This window comes from Diabrotica virgifera, chromosome 2 (genome assembly GCF_917563875.1).
Source record: "Diabrotica virgifera virgifera chromosome 2, PGI_DIABVI_V3a".
Lineage (NCBI taxonomy): Eukaryota > Metazoa > Arthropoda > Insecta > Coleoptera > Chrysomelidae > Diabrotica > Diabrotica virgifera.
The window spans coordinates 123271765-123289375 of record NC_065444.1 but is presented as its reverse complement, the minus strand read 5'-3'; the positions used below and the strand labels follow the sequence as shown (position 1 = coordinate 123289375).

The following is a 17611-nucleotide window of genomic DNA, read 5'->3' as shown; positions in this document are numbered from 1 at the left end:
TAATAGAAAATACTAATCAATGTAATGTTAAGTCTAATGAAAAAGAAAGAGGCAAACTATGTTTAGAGATGGATGTTTATTAACCGCTAAATAGGTCTCTAGTGTGGCCACATAAACTAAAGTTTATGGAGATTGGGCGAAATGTTTGTTGTTTGCTTTTATTGCATGTTAATAAAATATTTATTCATCTAACCCTGTATGCATCAACAGAAATTGTGCACCACATCAGATGTGACCGATATGAATTGTAATTAAATTTATTACATCAAGATCCAGATAATATGTACACAAGGTTTTCAAGATGGTTTAGCATGCTATGAAATTGTAGTAGCGAGCCAATGACCATGACGCAGCAATTGAATCCCAAGGGCGTCGGAAGAGTTGGAGAAGTCGCGACGCCAGACGTCATTCACCTGAATGTATAATAGTCCGCAGTGCGTTGTTGTCGATTCACAAGATTTGAAACTTCATGTATTATAAATACATATACACCATTTTGAGAAAATTTTTACATGCTGAGAATATTAAGACAGTATATTTCCCCCACAGCTGTCATTGTGTATTTTTGCTCTTAAAACCAGAATGTACTATTTTCAGAGGATAGTATTTTTCGCGTATTATTTGTTCTACATTTTATACATTACTTATGGACTTAGAAATATGTTCATCAAATTAAATTTTAAGATACAATATTCGAAACCATAATGGAAGGAGTTTTGAAGTCGATTTGAAGACGATGTGTTCTACTTTTTAGCATAAGCAACATACAACGAAATAAAACGAAATACATGTATATGAGCCGCAATAACCAAAGCAGAGACAGAATCGGTCAGAACATCACCATTACTTTGAGCGCGTCAGAGAATTTAAGTATCTTGAAACAACAATAACTGAAGACAATAACGGATCACAAGAAATAAACAATAGGATACAAGCCGACAAAAGATGTCTTTATGCTCTTCAAAACCTTATAAAATCGAAACAACTAACAATATGTACAAAAATACAAGTATATAAACCAATCATACGACCCGTAGTGATGTATGGAAACTAAACGTGGACAATAACAAATGCAAAAGAAGAGAGACTACGTGTTTGGGAAAGAAAAATCCCAAGAAATATCTTTGGACTGTGCTTGATGAAGCAGCGGGACAATATAGGGTAAAAACTAACAAAGAGCTCGAAGAACTTTACCCAGACCCCAACATCATAAAAGAAATAAAATTCAGACTCCAGAATGAAACTAGTTTCATTTACTACACAGAATGTGAGTATTTACCTCATGCTTTTTACAAACAGTGAAAATTTTAACCTTTCGCATTCATTCTAACGTGGAAATACTTCATTCTAGACACAGACGTTGATCTGATATTATATCGAAAACGTTCTGTTTTACTACATTTGGATGACTTTTTAAAAGTTTTAATAAATTTTTAAACCAGCATACAAATCGAAGTTGTTATTTCTAAGTAAGATATATTTTTTAGACCCGTAGGTTGAGTGTCCGTGACCTCAAAATGCATTTTTGGAGGTTTTTGGGCTTTTTTGGGATATAAATGTGTTTTTATATAAACGTGTTAAAAATGCAATTTTTAGCACTCCATAGGAGCATTAAAACTGTCACTTTAAAGCACTGGGTGCTTTAAAATTTTTAAGGCACTGCAGTTAAAAGTGAAATGTCAAATGTTGAAAGCAAACTTCAAAATATTTATATTTCATTTATTAACATTAATATTAATAGTACAATTTGCGCAATTTAAAAAATAAATTTCTTGCACTGCAATTTTACCATTTTCCATCGTTAACCCTTAAACGACCAACCTTTTTTAGGTTCCATGTACGCCCAAGGGTGGGTAAAAAATATCCACCTCGAAAATAGCTAACATATTTATTGAGAGTTGTTGGAAATGGATTAAACTTAAGAATCTTATGCTTAATAAACACAGCATCGTCTAAAATATTAATATAAACAATTTACAAACCTTACAACAAAATTACAATGTACATAAAAATTAACATACCAGTAAAAGCCATTAATTCAGATTTGTCGATTTTCTCCACATTCTTCCTTTCAGCCTCCTCATTGGCGGATAATTATGTCGATAATGTAATTATACGTCGATAATTATATGGATTATATTCCTACCAACGAGAAATTATAGAGAAACCTTTAGTAACAAATTTTACCAAGGGTGTACTTTTTATGCCCACCCATATTTAACTCAAGGTATTACTTTTATTTTCAAAAATATCGGTAAAACCAAATTAACATTCGATAAAGGGCTGTATTTTTAACAAAAAATAATTTTTGAAAAAATTTTAAACACGTAATAAATATGTTATAAGCGAATACGCATTAGGTGGACATTTTTTACCCACCCTTGGGCGTTTAAGGGTTAAGGCGGAATGAGTAGAAATAACTGAATTTCCAGTCGAAGTTGAGGCCAGAATATCCTCTAATGTTTTTGGTGATGTTCGCTGCACCGGCAGCCGTTTTCGTTTCAAATTCTTATTTTCCAAAGAATCCTCGATGTACCCCTCAGCAACGGTAGAAGATCTCCACCCCCCATGACGCTTAATTGTCGTCAAATTTGCGCCAGCATCGGCAAGTAAGATCGCTGAAGAGCGACGAAAATTGGAAGTTCCAGAAATCTTGCTATAGCAGCAGGAATTTTTCCAAACGAATTTCTGGTACATTTACCTTTCACGTATTTCAGAAAAAATCGCCGATGTCCGACATTTGCTGGTCGAAGAGCCGCATATTTTTGATAAATATCCAAATAGATTTTTTCAATAATAGTGAAACTTCTTGAAACATTGGTTTTAGTATCTGGTATTCTAATCAGTAATGAAGTACCCATATCTTTCACATCGTCATTAGTCAACTGACAAACCTCCTCCCTGCGACAGGCACCAAATATTCCCACAATCACAGCCACTTTCATCAGAAGATACTCGTCATCTAATGCACACTTCAAAAATTGGTCAATTTGGTCTCTAGTCAAGATTTTTGATTTTCTTGGCCGATAATCTTCTGTTTGACGCTTTAAATACGCGATAAGCTTAAAATATTTGCTGATATTTACGTCGCTATTTACGCTTCCACACCTTTGCTTTCTCCTCAAAATACGCCAGAAATACATTTTCAGTATATTTACATCTCAAACTTATTATAAGCGATATCATATTGCATTCTGGATTTCCTCGGCAACAAATCCAGGATAGCTCGACTGGCCGCTACCTCTATATTTTGAAATTGATCTTTTTCTACGATATTTTCTTGCATTTTAGCGAAAAATTCACAACCGCGTTTTAAAAAACTAACAGACGTCTGATAGATGCTTCAATACTTCCGTCAACAATTAAGTCAACAATGGTTGCTAAGGTCCGTAATATACGATGCAATTTTAAAATATCTCCTTTCAATGTACATACTATTAAAGGTTTTTTAAAATTTAATTTAAACTGTATTATTGCATTTTTAACACGTTTGTAAAAAAAATATTGTACGATATACGTGCTAAAAGTACATTTTTAAGGCGCTCATGTGAATTGCAGAATTCGCTTCGTTCATTCTGCAAACCTTCACATGCGTGCCTTAAAATTGTACTTTTACTTTTAACACTTATATCATAAGTATAAAAATATATAAAAATATAAAAATTCTTAAAATTCTATAAAAACTGTAAAAAAACCTTTATTTCATATATTTTTAATTCTATAAAATGGAAAAAATCTCCCAAAAACGCTCAAAAACATTTATCTGGTTAAAAATAGTTTTTCTGATTTTTTAAAGTGTCGCACTTGATGGAAAAGCCTTTTTTTTTTTTTTGGGAGGTGAGAATCTTCTAAAGACTTCTGGGAAGGTGTCCCAGGTGTGTTGGATTCAACTCTCTACGCCTAACCGTAGCAAGCCGCCTACCAACTAAACTCACCTCCTCTTTCTCCAACCGGCGGGCCAGGAACCGACCTTAGCGGGCATAGCTCTGACCCACCAGCTTTGCTCGTCACCCCATCTAGCACTCTCTGCGTGCGCTCTGTGACTGTCATGACAACCCGGTTTCGCCACCCCATCCACGCATGCAGCCAGCCAGGGTCCGTAAGGCAACCGACCTATCTGCATGATAATGGGTGAGGAGGCGCGACCACGCTATCATCCCATCCACCGTAAACTGGCAAAGAATTACTAAACAGCCAGTGAGAACAACTAAACTTTCATTCCCCACCCCCTGTAGGAGTGGCCCATTCATCTATACACTCACAACATAAGATATAAACACATGAAAAACAAAACATCTAACATTTACTAACACTAGGATTAAAAATCCTTTTATTTTAAAGGACACTGCCCCGGCAGAAGTGGGAGTTGTATATTGACTGCCCACCCCGGTCGGTGCAAAACGACACATGTTCAAAAGAAATACAAACAGATTATCTTTGTTGGAGTCTCCTCTCTCTTTCTTCCTTATGCTTCATCGTTTCAGTGACAAATCCAATGATCAAGTCAAACATTTTTTCATTCATAATGGCTTTATGCATTAATTCTTGGGGCTCACCCAGAGGGGACCCCATCCTCAGCTGCAGCGAGGTTCGCCCTGCATGATATACAGGGCATACGAATATCACGTGGTACGCGTCATCTACCACTCCACACTCGGTACACAGATCGTCCTCAGTCTTTCTTATACGATATGTATATGCCCGAAAGGATCCATGGCCCGTCAAAAATTGTGTGAAATAATAGTTAACGCGCCTGTGTCTGCATTCATACCACCTCACTACATCAGGGATAAGGGTCCTCGTCCAGGCGGCTTTGCCTGTTTCTCTTGACCACTGATCCTGCCAACTTTCCAGGCTTCTTCTTCTTTCTTCTGGTCCTGAACTTATAGCTCCGTTACCCCTTCGATGCATTCGTACCCTCTCCTCTGTCAGAATGTGCACCGGCACAGCTCCGGCCACTACCTGTAGAGCAACGGTTGATACGGTTCTGTACGCGCTGCACACTCTGATCAGGGGTTTTCTTTGTGCTCTGAGAAGCATGTCTCTGTATTTGGCTTTATTTACAACTTCATGCCATACTGGAGCCCCGTATAATATTATTGACATAATGGATTGTAGCATTACTGCCCGTTTGTGTGATCCAGGGCCTCCTATATTCGGCATTAATTTTTGTAGGACTGAGGTCCTTGCCTCCGCTTTCCGACATGCTTCATGTATATGTGGGCCGAATGACCTTCTGTCGTCGAAGATTATTCCCAAATACTTAACTGTTTTCTGGGGTTTTAGTTCGGAGCCTCTGAACCGAAAATTAATGTCTTTTCGATCCCGCCGTCCCCTCAAGATAATTATCTCAGTCTTTTCTACTGCCAATTTTAAATCGTTGTTCTCTATCCATTTCGCGGTTTTTTCTATTGCTGTGTTTACTTTATGTATGATGCCCCGATTCGTGTCGTCCTCGATTAGTAGGGCTAGGTCGTCTGCGTATGCTATTGCCCTTACTCCTAGTGTTCTATTTACCTCTAGTACCCCATTGTATAATATGTTCCATAATGTGGGTCCCAGGACTGACCCTTGGGGTACTCCAGCAGTCATATTCATCTTATTTTTCTTCGTTATGCATACGCTTCTTTCCGATAGGTAGTCCTTTATTATATTGGACATGTAATCCGGGGCCCCCAGCTCGACAATCCTGTCGATGATGAGGCCCCAGTTCGCCGAGTTGAAGGCATTTTTAATGTCCAATAGAACAAGTACCACCCACCTCTTTCTACTTATTTGTGCCGCGTCTCTAATCCAGATCGCTGCGTCTACTGCTGATCGACCTTTTCGAAATCCGAATTGTTGACTGGATAGAGCTCTCTCACTTGCCAATACCCCTTCCAGCCTCTTCTTCACAAGAATTTCATAAAACTTGCCAAGACAGTCTAGAAGGCATATCGGCCTGTAGGAGGATGCCGAGTCGGGGGGTTTCCCAGGCTTGAGTAGCAATACCAGATTTGCTTCCTTTAATTCCCTGGGAAACTCTTGATTCCGCAGTAGATTGTTAAATACTCTTCTGATCAAACCTGGTTTCTCTGTTGCTATTATCTTCAGTGCCTCGGGTGGCAGACCATCGGGGCCGGGAGCTTTACCCGATTTGATTTCCTGACCAGCGGCTTTTATTTCTTCCTCCGTAAACTCCTCCACTACCGTGGGGAAAATCTTCAAGAAAGCTTGCTCCTCCTTGGCAGGAAAGAGAAGTTCCGCAGATTCACGCCGCTGGTCTTCGTCTAGTCTGTATGGGGCGATCATTTTGAGAGACTTCATTGTTATTTTGTATGCGTCTCCCCATATGTCATTTTCTAGCGCGTCTATCAGATTCTGCCACCTTTCCTTTTTCTCTTTCTTTATTTTGTTGTTTAGATTCCTCTTCGCTGTTTTATATATCTCATTGAGCTCGGGGTTGCCCTGGCTTCTTGTGTAATTCCTCCGAGCTCGGAGGCACACTTCCCGTAGTTCTCTTATCTCATCCGTCCACCAATAGGGGGTTCTTTCGTTATTTTTTGTCTTTTCTGTGGCCAACTCAACGGCATTAGCGAGTGTCTTCCTAAGTTGGCCGAGATCTGTAATTGCATCTTCGTCGATTTTTTTAATCTCCGACAGGTACCTGTTTTTGTTTAATATTTTCTCTCTTCGACCTATCGGTTTTCTTAGAACCCTCCCTTTAACCATCACCTCGTACGTTATGTAACAGTGGTAGGTGAATAACTGTTCGTCGAGGACATCCCAATTTTTTATGCGTCTGGATAGCCTTTCGGTTGCAATGGTTACATCAATATGTGATTTGCTAGCCCCTCTTACGAATGTGGGTTTGTTGTTGTTGAGTACATGGAGGCTAGCCTGGGCTATCCATTCATTCCAGAACTCTCCCTTCTCATCATTCATGGGAGAGCCCCATGACCTAGATTTTGCGTTGATGTCCCCGACAATCATTATTTGCTTCTCTCTTGTAGCGATGCTCATTATTTCATCTACTTTTTGTTTGTAGTCTCTGATGGGTATGTTTGGAGATATGTAGCATGCCAGGAGACAAAAATCCTTCATCTTAATGAGAATATAATTTCCGCCCCTGACTATGCCACGCACGCCAAGATCTTTATTTCTGAAGAGCACCGCCACGTTTTTGTTTGTATCCTGCACCCAGCCACCGTCCGACGTTATTTTTTTGTTAGGTTCCGGGACGATGAGTAAGTCTATTTTTAGCGTGCAGGCTTTCGCGTGGACGAGATCGTGTGCCCGTTTTGCGCGGCCCACGTTCACCTGCATTATCCTTATACCAGGTTGATCCTTGAGGTTCATTTTTGGTTCAGTTCCCTAGAGAGTTGACCCGTATCCGTTTGTATATATTGAACACAATAAATATAAATAAAATAAAGGTGTAAATATAAAATGAATAAATAGGTAAATAAATAAATAAAAGATTAAAATGGTATACTGGACAATACACAACACACTAAGATTTTTAAAATTATATGTGAAATTAAATTTTATATAAATAAAATGTGTATAGATAAAATTTTCAAATAAATTAAATAAATAAATAAAAATATGTATGATTAAAATCGATAAATTTACCCTATAAAAGGTGATTTCCTGTTTCACTGGTGGGCTGTATACGGACCCACCTCCGTTCATCAGGAAACCACTTCTCACCCTTTCGCTTTTGTTTCTTTTAATGTTTTATGGGTTCCCTTTCCCCTCCCCTGCCGTACACCCACGCCCTATAGGCTGGGCATGTCATGCGGTCCATTCTATGACCCTCTTCCTTACAAGTTAAGCAGTACGCAGTGCTGCTACACTGCACCGCTGTATGCCCGTTTTTAAAGCAGTTGTAGCAGCATGCTACCCTGCTCTCCCCTGTGCACTCATAGGTGCTGTGACCATAATGGAGGCACTTATAACACCTTACTGGCGTATGGCGTTCCATTATGGGGCATATAACCCAACCTATTACTATCGTTCTATACCTCCGTAGCTCTTCTGCTTTTGAGGGGCGTACGGCTATGGTCGCCACCTGTTCCCAATGCCTATTTATACGTAGCGTTTTGACATCTATTTCGTCCTCGGGGATACCGGTATATGTTGTTATCGCGCTTATTAGCTGTTCTTCTGTAAACCCAGGGTCTATTGCCGTGATGGAAAAATAATTTTCTTTCTTCCGAACAGCCATGCTCATTCCCGTTATTTTACTGTCCATCTCCTTCTTCAGTTTCTCCGCTGCTCCCTTCCCCTTTAGTTTTACGAGGATGTCTCCCCCTTCTGTTTTTTTTAGCCTATTTACTTTTAAGCCAATCTTCCCTATATCAATTTTCTGATTCATCTCTTTTAATACATCAGTGTATGATTTCCCCCCCGTTTTGATTAGGAGCGCTTCTTCCTGCTCATGCCTCTCCCCTTTATCCATCTCCTTCCCTCTGATAACTATTTCCCATACTATATTTTCTTTTCTCCCCACAAATTCGAGAGCTTTTCGCACATCTTCCTTATTTATCTCGTTGTTAACGATGACTCTAACGGTTTCCGGGGGCTTCTCCCTTTTTTTTATTATATTTATGGCCTTTACAGCCATTTCATACATTCCCTGTTCACCCACTTTGGTTACATATGTGTACCACTGCCTCCTTTGGTTGGCCATAGAGCTTTTCTTTACATTTTCTATGTACTCTATGTCGCCCACTTTGCATTCCTCAATGATTTCTGCTACTTCTTCCCTGAGCGTTCTTATGACGCCCTCTACCCCTCCGTCTTTTATTTCGTTTTTAGTTATTATTATGCATTCTTTTTTTTCAATTGTCTCTTGCAGTCCCCCATGTTCCCACTTCGTTTTTTCAAACACCTTGTCCTCCCATTTCTTCTCGTGGATTTGACTAAAGGTGTCTATGTCTCCTCCCTTGTTTACAATTCCTATTATTTTTTCTGTTTCTTTTCTTTGTCTCTCTTGCTCGATCTTAATTTTACATTGTTCGCATCTTATATTTTTCTCCTCCCCTTGTGTTGTTTGATTTGGGCTAATTTTTCTGTTTTGCATAGAGTTAATTTCCCCTATGAGTTTTTTCATTCTTATTCTTTCGTCCTCTATTGGGCCTTCTGTATTAAGTATATCGAGTATTTGTTTCATTTTCCGTTGGACCTTTTCCCTGTCGGTTTCTTCTGGATATTTTTTGCTTTCTTCAAGTTTTTCTTTTTTGAATTTTTCATTTATCTCAAGGCTGTCCCCTTTTCTTTTTTTCATTTGCTGCATTTCTCTTCTGTCCTCTTCGTCGAACAAGAAGGCTGTTAAAACACTCTCCTCTATATCTTCCCAAGTTCCTCCCCTTTCTTCTTCCGTTTTTTCATCGTGACTTTCTGTGAAGGCTTTCGCTTCCAGGATTTTCACCGAGGGATCTTCCTCTTCTTTCTCTTCCTCCTCTTTTTCTTCTTCTTCTCTTGTATTAATTTCTTCCCCTACAAGTGTCGAGTGCTTTATGGCACCCGACCTGTTTAGTTTAGGCTGTTGATCGTGCCGTTGTAGCAATTCCCTTTCAAACTTTCTCAGCTCATCTTCATCTATTGTGCCGTCTTGCGACTGTTCTTCCCTATTCTCAATTTTACTAATTAATGCGTCGTCATTGTCCTTTTGCCTTTGGTCGTCGTTATTTTTTCCTTTAGGTTTTTTTGAGTTGGTTTTATTCATATGAATTCCCACGAGTCGGGACGTGCTACGCGTCCGACGTGGCAGTGCGCCCTTACCACGTTAAGGCTAGGTTCTTCGGGAGGTCGCCAGGTATCCCGAAGGGATCGTTTGTGATGCTCTAACCCTCGCATCTCTCATATCTTTGGCACGATGCCTTCCACCGTGATAGTGGGGATTATTTTATTGAGGTTTACTCCTCTAGGCTTTTTATCACGGTTGCCTCCGGACGCAGTAGCAGCCTGTATTCACAGGCTACCTGGAATTTCCGCGTAACTGCTGCCTCCACTGTTACGCGGGATTGGGAGTGGATGTGTGTTGGGAAAGGTACTTTGGCGGGGTAAGACATGGCGGCTACTCGTTATGGGTATGTCGAAAAAGATTTCGAATAGAGATTTGTGATCGGAGTTCGACGGCAGAGCCCCCGCATGGTGCGTGGGGCTCCACCATCGACCCCCGGCCACAACGCTGGAGTGGGCGAGATTAACTTTAGGAATTAGAGTAGTCGCAGGGAAGTTGGAGGGTGAAATACGACTGCTGAAGGCGAAGGCGTCGCAACTGCTCGCCTCAGTTGCGCCGCCTTTTAGCGTCCAGCGGCGGTGTCCGGCGACCACCCGGTGCACAGTCGCTGGACGCTGGAACTGTTCTTGGTTTCATCGGTCGTGCTCCCCTCACAATTTTTTTAGGGACCACGACCGGTTACTCGGCCCTCCCACCGTCGTCGAGGTAGAATTACAGTCCCAGGGAGAGTGATGGAAAAGCCTGGAAAAGATTGAAAATATAATTTGTGATAAAATTCAGAAAATAAAAAAAAATGGACCAGCAGCCATCTCCAAAAAAAAAAAAAACTAAACAGTATCAAAGATCAAAACGACATGGAATCAAGATGGATGGTGCTAAAACCAAAAATAGAAGAAGCATTGTATGAAGCATTAGGAACTAAAACCATAAACAGAAAAGTGAAATTCAAATAAAAATGACTTGGTTCGCCACAGTTGTTAAACAGAAAGGCCAACAGATATTATAACCACTAAATATAACAACAGATGAAAGATAAGATAGCAGTGGCGGATCGTGATTTTTACAATAGGGGAGGCTATACCTAACTGTAAAATATCTAGACTTTGCACTAGCAAAAAAAAATCCCCCCAAAAAATCTAATTTAAGGCCTCATTTTTTGACCATTTCTTATTTACATTTTATAATATAATAATTCACAATTTCATAATATCATATCATTTTAAAAATAGTTAGTCTAATTGTAAAAGTGTATTACCAAAGTTTGTGTCGTCTATTTGTTAACAATTCTATCTCTGTAAGTATATCATAGTGCATATCAAAATAAATAAATACAGATTTGAAGTTTTGCAGTCCATACTGGTTGAAGGTTCACATTTTTTAAAATACTCAACTGAATTTTTTTAATTTTAAAAGCGGCCTACTGCGAATCCAAAAACACGGTAAATTACCGATATTTTGCTTTGCATTACAGATATCGGAAAAAGTTATTTGAGCAAGTTGTTCCAAATATTATTCTAATCCCACATACTTACCAAATTTCATCACAAAATTCGCACTTTTAGTTTTTTCATTATTTGTAGTCAGGAGCATAAAATCAGAGAGGAGGCTGCTGGCCGATCAGCCGCCCCTGTCCAATCTCCGGGCAGCGTGTGCGTTAAGCGACAATGCAGCTCTAAGGAGACCGGGTCTCTTTAAACGCTGCTGGGCTGCGCGGAACATTAGCAAGTGAGATATTCTGGCCAGCAGCCTCCGCTCCAATTTTAGAATCCTGACTACAAAATAATGAAAAAACTAAAAGTGCGAATTTTGTGATGAAATTTGGTATGTGGGGTTAGAACATTATTTGGAACAACTTGTTTAAATAACTTTTTCCGATATCTCTAACGCGAAGCACAATAGCAAAGTAAACAAAACAGTGTAGCATCTATAAAAAATTTATGGGGAAGCTAAGTGCTCCCTAGAGCACTAAGCCTACGGCCAGACAAGCGACAATTACAGCGCTGTAAGAACAGTAAAATGAAGATCGAAAATGGGTCCCACCCTATGTCGTTATGTTGCTTGCTGCAATCATATTTACAGGTCAGTCTGCCTATCCACTGCACTCACCTTGGGACCCATTTTTCGAGCTTCATTTTACTGCTCTTACAGCGCTGTAATTGTCGCTTGTCTGGCAGTAGGCTTAGACAAAAAATTAAAGAAAAAACTGCAGTAGAAGAAGAGCAGGAATCGTTCAGAACAGATCGATCATGTAGGGATGCTGTGTTAGTAAGATAAATAAAAGAAAAAACTTTGGAACATAATAAACAGGCATTTATGTACAGCTCTGCGCATTGAATAGTTTACACCCTTAACCCTTACAACATATCTAGCAACGAATATGTAGTCTCTATCTATAGTGTCTATATTCGTCAGTGGCGTACTGATAGATCAGCGTCCCCTGGCTCCAGTTGGGATGAGGGCCCGCTCGCCCAATAACACACACTGTATATCAAAGTGTTTCATAAACATTAAAATTTAACCTTTATTAAAAAATAAAAAGTAATTTCTGAAGCGGTAACGATTAATTTAATTTTTGGTGCTAATTGGGATGTCTATTAAGCCAGATCATCCATTTCATAAGTCCATATTTGGAATAGTTTCATATTTTTTTGCTAATTTTTTGCAAATTTATTACCACAAAAGCAAATTTTTTGCTCCACCCCTAACCGAGAAACAATAGTTGATGTAGCTTAATATTATGTCACATCATCGATAGCCATATCTCGCGAACCTAAAGAGCTAGAAAATCGTACGACGCGGCATATTTTTTTGCTAATTTATTGCTGTCGATCTGCATATGCAACATACCCCAAAACCACCCCTGCTTCCCTTACAGCTAAACAACACCCCCAAAAAACAACGAAAAATCTTGAAAAATGATTTTTGTGATATAGTTGACGGTTGATATTTAATTGCTAATTTTTTGCTGTCATTAGCCGTAAAAAACAAATTTTTTGCTCCACCCCTAACCGAGAAACAATGGTTGATGTAGCTTAATATTATGTCACATCATCGATAGCCATATCTCGCGAACCTAAAGAGCTAGAAAATCGTACGACGCGGCATATTTTTTTGCTAATTTATTGCTGTCGATCTGCATATGCAACATACCCCAAAACCACCCCTGCTTCCCTTACAGCTAAACAACACCCCCAAAAAACAACGAAAAATCCTAAAAAATGATTCTCATGATATGGTTGACAGTTGATGTTCAATAACAAATTTTTTTCTGTGATAAGTTCTATCGATCCAAAGCATATTTTAAATGTTTTTTAATGATACTTATGCACGTATTATAAAAATTGAGTTATCCATCGCATTTTTTCGGTATGTCAAAAAAAAAGTGTTTCATTTTTTGTTTATTACATTTTCTGTTATATCTCGAAAACTGCTCGATGGATTTTAATGATCCTCATCTCTTTTTATTTTGTTAAACGTGCAAAAATATGAATTTTTCATTTTACCATATCAATGTATATCGAACCATATCTCCGAGATTTATCGATCGATTTTTGACTATTATTAAATATAAGTCACTTCGATACCACTCCGGCTACACTCATAAAAAAAGTAGTTACCGATCTTAGAAAAAGCGTTCTTGAACGAAGAAAGGCTGTTTTCTACAGCAAAGATTAAAATAAACTATAGCCAAGAACTTATTCTTCATAAGAATGTATTGAAAAAAAATTCTTGGTTGTAATTTATTTTACTCTTGGCTCTAGAAAACAGCCTTTCTTCGTTCAAGAACGCTTTTTCTAAGATCGGTAACTACTTTTTTTATGAGTGTAGCCGGAGTGGTATTGAAGTAACTTATATTTAATAATAGTCAAAAATCGATCGATAAATCTCGGAGATATGGTTCGATATACATTGATATGGTAAAATGAAAAATTCATATTTTTGCCCGTTTAACAAAATAAAAAGAGATGAGGATCATTAAAATCCATCGAGCAGTTTTCGAGATACATATAACAGAAAACGTAATAAACAAAAAATGAAACACTTTTTTTTGACATACCGAAAAAATGCGATGGATAACTCAATTTTTATAATACGTGCATAAGTATCATTAAAAAACATTTAAAATAAGCTTTGGATCGATAGAACTTATCATAGAAAAAAATTTGTTATTGAACATCAACTGTCAACCATATCATGAGAATCATTTTTTAGGATTTTTCGTTGTTTTTTGGGGGTGTTGTTTAGCTGTAAGGGAAGCAGGGTGGTTTTGGGGTATGTTGCATATGCAGATCGACCGCAATAAATTAGCAAAAAAATATGCCGCGTCGTACGATTTTCTAGCTCTTTAGGTTCGCGAGATATGGTTATCGATGATGTGACATAATATTAAGCTACATCAACCATTGTTTCTCGGTTAGGGGTGGAGCAAAAAATTTGTTTTTTACGGCTAATGACAGCAAAAAATTAGCAATTAAATATCAACCGTCAACTATATCACAAAAATCATTTTTCAAGATTTTTCGTTGTTTTTTGGGGGTGTTGTTTAGCTGTAAGGGAAGCAGGGGTAGTTTTGGGGTATGTTGCATATGCAGATCGACAGCAATAAATTAGCAAAAAAATATGCCGCGTCGTACGATTTTCTAGCTCTTTAGGTTCGCGAGATATGGCTATCGATGATGTGACATAATATTAAGCTACATCAACCATTGTTTCTCGGTTAGGGGTGGAGCAAAAAATTTGTTTTTGTGGTAATAAATTAGCAAAAAATTAGCAAAAAAATATGAAACTAATCCAAATATGGACTTATGAAATGGATGATCTGGCTTAATAGACATCTAATTGGGAGTGATTTTCACAATTTTTTTTACCAACAAAAAAAATGAACCAACATTATTTTGATCGTAAGTTACTTACTTTTGATGTTAGAAACTTTTTTAAAAAACAAAAATAAAGCTTTTTTCAAATACTTTAAAAAATTTGAGTTTTCCCAGAAAAGTGTTTGATTTTTTGGTTATTTCACGTTGAAATATTCGATTTGGAATTTGACTAGTAAGAACTTATTTTTCATTAGCTAGGTACAACTGTACTGGGTCTACAGACCTTATACATACGCCATTTTTTTCACTTTTTTATACTTAGCTATATTTTTGCTAATACTATTTTTTTGATAAAATACTTACTTTTTGAGTGATTTGCGAAAAATCGCCTGCACCGTGGTTTTTTGTTAAAAAATAAACATTTTTACTCGCAAATAACTCGAAATGTATTGACTTAGTGAAAAAACGGTATAGAAAAAAAGTTGCTTAGAATTAGTTAGTTCATTCATTCCGTGCCCTGTGTTTCTTAATGAATATTGTTTTTAAATTTGTTTTTTTTTTATTTACAATTTGCTTCAACCACAAGGGTTATTAGCAATGAACTGTATTTACATCAAATTACAAAATTTAGGTATATTAAATTTGGTTAATGAGTCCTATAGTACGTAAAAAATTAAGAGTCTTACATGAATTACTTTCACTTAAACAATCTTTAATTGTAGTTGGTAACTGTTGATGTTGCCGTTCTATAACGTAGAGGGGACAGTCTATTATTATATGTTGCACTGTTAGTTCACTATCACACACATAACACATCGGAGGGGCTTCCTTCTTTAATAAAAAGTCGTGGGTGATCTTCGTATGACCAAGTCGCAATCTGGACATGAGCACTTGGTCTCTTCTCTTTGTAGGATGTTTCGACGGTGATATACTTTGTTTGATTGTTCTTAATGTAGAGTTTGATTCGTTCCAGTTTGTTTGCCATTTTGTCATGATCTTGTTTTTGAAATATTGCTTTAGATCAGTATGAACGCAAGTAGTTATGATGTCTGTTAAGGGATTCTCACTCGCATTTTTTGCTAATGTGTCAGCTTTATCATTTCCACTTATCTCGCAATGTGATGGTACCCAGAGGAACTGAACTAATCTTTGATTTTGTTGGCATATCAAGAGTTCCGCCTTAATTAAGAGGAGGATAGGATGTTTGGGGTATACCCGCCTCAAGGCCGTTAATGCACTTAGGGAATCGCTAATGATTATTGAGAATTTGATGTCATGTGTGTTAACAAACTTTAATGACTGGAGGATAGCAAAGAGTTCAGCTGAGAATATGGAGGTTTGGGGAGGGAGCTGGTAGGAACTGTTATAGTTATCTGTTGTGAAAGCCGCTCCTACTCCATTTGCAGATCTGGATGCATCGGTATAAATATGGATGTGATCATTAAAACCATTTAATATCTCTAATAATCTCTGATTGAAGATTTTTGCTGGTGTGTCACCTTTCTTGAATGCAGATAGGTTTGTATTACAAGCAGGAAGAGCAATTGTCCATGGTAATATGTGTTGGCTGACTTTAAAAGTATTGTAAGTGTGTGGAATTATTGTGTCTAAGCTCTGTAACGTTGCTCTCACTCGATGATAAAACGGAGGATCCAATCTTTTCCTACAATTAAATGTCGATGGAAATCTATCTGTAAATGTGTTTTTATAAACAGGTACATGTGGGTTAGTTGATACTCTTAAGGCATACATGAGGCTAAGGTATTCTCTCCTGAGTTGAAGGGATGGTTCGCCTGATTCAACATACATACACTCAACTGAGCTTGTGTAGTGTGCTCCCAGTGCAATTCTAATTGCTGAATTATGAACTGTGTCTAGCACTTTCAATAGTGAACCTTTGGCTGAGTTGTAGGCAACAGCAGCATAATCTAGTTTTGAACGAATTAGGGTTTTGTATACAGTCATAAGAGTTTGGAAATCGGCACCCCATTGTTTATGAGAGATACTTTTCATTAAGTTAAGGCCGTTTTGAACTGACAGACGGAGAGAGTGGATGTGGTCTTGCCAAGATAGTCGGCTATCCAGTTTTACTCCCAAGAAGTTGATCGATTCTGAATACTTTATTGGTAAATTTTTTAGGAAGAGTTTCGGTGGATTTACTTGTTTCTTTGGAGTTTTACTGAAGATCATTGCTTTCGTTTTAGTGGGTGAAAATTCTAGGCCAGTAGTATTCGACCAATTCTCTAGTTTGTAAATGGCTTGCTGTATATGGGTCGTCATTGTTGATATATTTTTACCACGACAGAATATAACAAGATCATCAGCAAATAGACGGGCTTTGACTAATGGGCTAAGTGACTTAGCGATGTCATTGATGGCAATAAGGAAAAGTGCAACACTAAGAGTAGACCCTTGAGGAATACCGTTTAATTGGATTTTAGAGTCTGAAAGAAAGTTGTCTATTCGAACTTTGAAGTTTCGCCTATATAAAAAATTATTAATAAACTTGATAATATTTCCTTTAATCGACCAACTTGACAGGATTCTTATGATATCTGATCTCCAGATTGTATCATATGCACGCGTTATATCAAAAAATACAGCCAGACATTCTTGACCACATCCAAATGACTCATGAATTACAGATTCAATATCCACTATGTTGTCTAATGTAGATCTGGACTTTCTAAATTCACTTTGTATAGGGCTAAGTAGCTGTCGATCTTCTAGGTACCACATTAGTCGGTTGCTTGCCATTTTTTCAAGTACTTTGCACATATTAGATGTTAGGGAGATTGGTCGGTAAGACTCTGGGTCCGATTTATTCTTGCCCTGTTTAAGAACTGGTACAATAATGGAATCGTACCAATCAATGGGGAAAACATTATTTGTCCAAATGAAATTATAAAGATCCAAAAGATATTGTTTTCCTTCCGTTGGCATAGCTTTTAAAAATGTCGTAGGGATGTTGTCAGGCCCTGGGCTAGTGTCTTTAACTTTGTTTAAAGTTTCTAACAGTTCATCCATCGTAAATATGGCATTTAGAGGTAAATTATTGTGGTCA

General features: G+C 37.9%; 1 protein-coding gene across 1 annotated transcript; it reads right to left on the bottom strand.

The window, feature by feature from the left end:
* Positions 1–7711: 7711 nt before the first annotated feature.
* On the bottom strand, positions 7712–9712 carry LOC126880783 (neurofilament medium polypeptide-like). The gene has a single exon (XM_050644840.1). It carries the CDS (start codon positions 9710–9712, stop codon positions 7712–7714), a length of 2001 nt encoding a protein of 666 aa, XP_050500797.1.
* Positions 9713–17611: the final 7899 nt, after the last annotated feature.

Excerpts from the sequence above, each read along its gene's own strand:
- LOC126880783 (XM_050644840.1), bottom strand. The coding sequence starts at position 9,712 with ATGAATAAAACCAACTCAAAAAAACCTAAAGGAAAAAATAACGACGAC.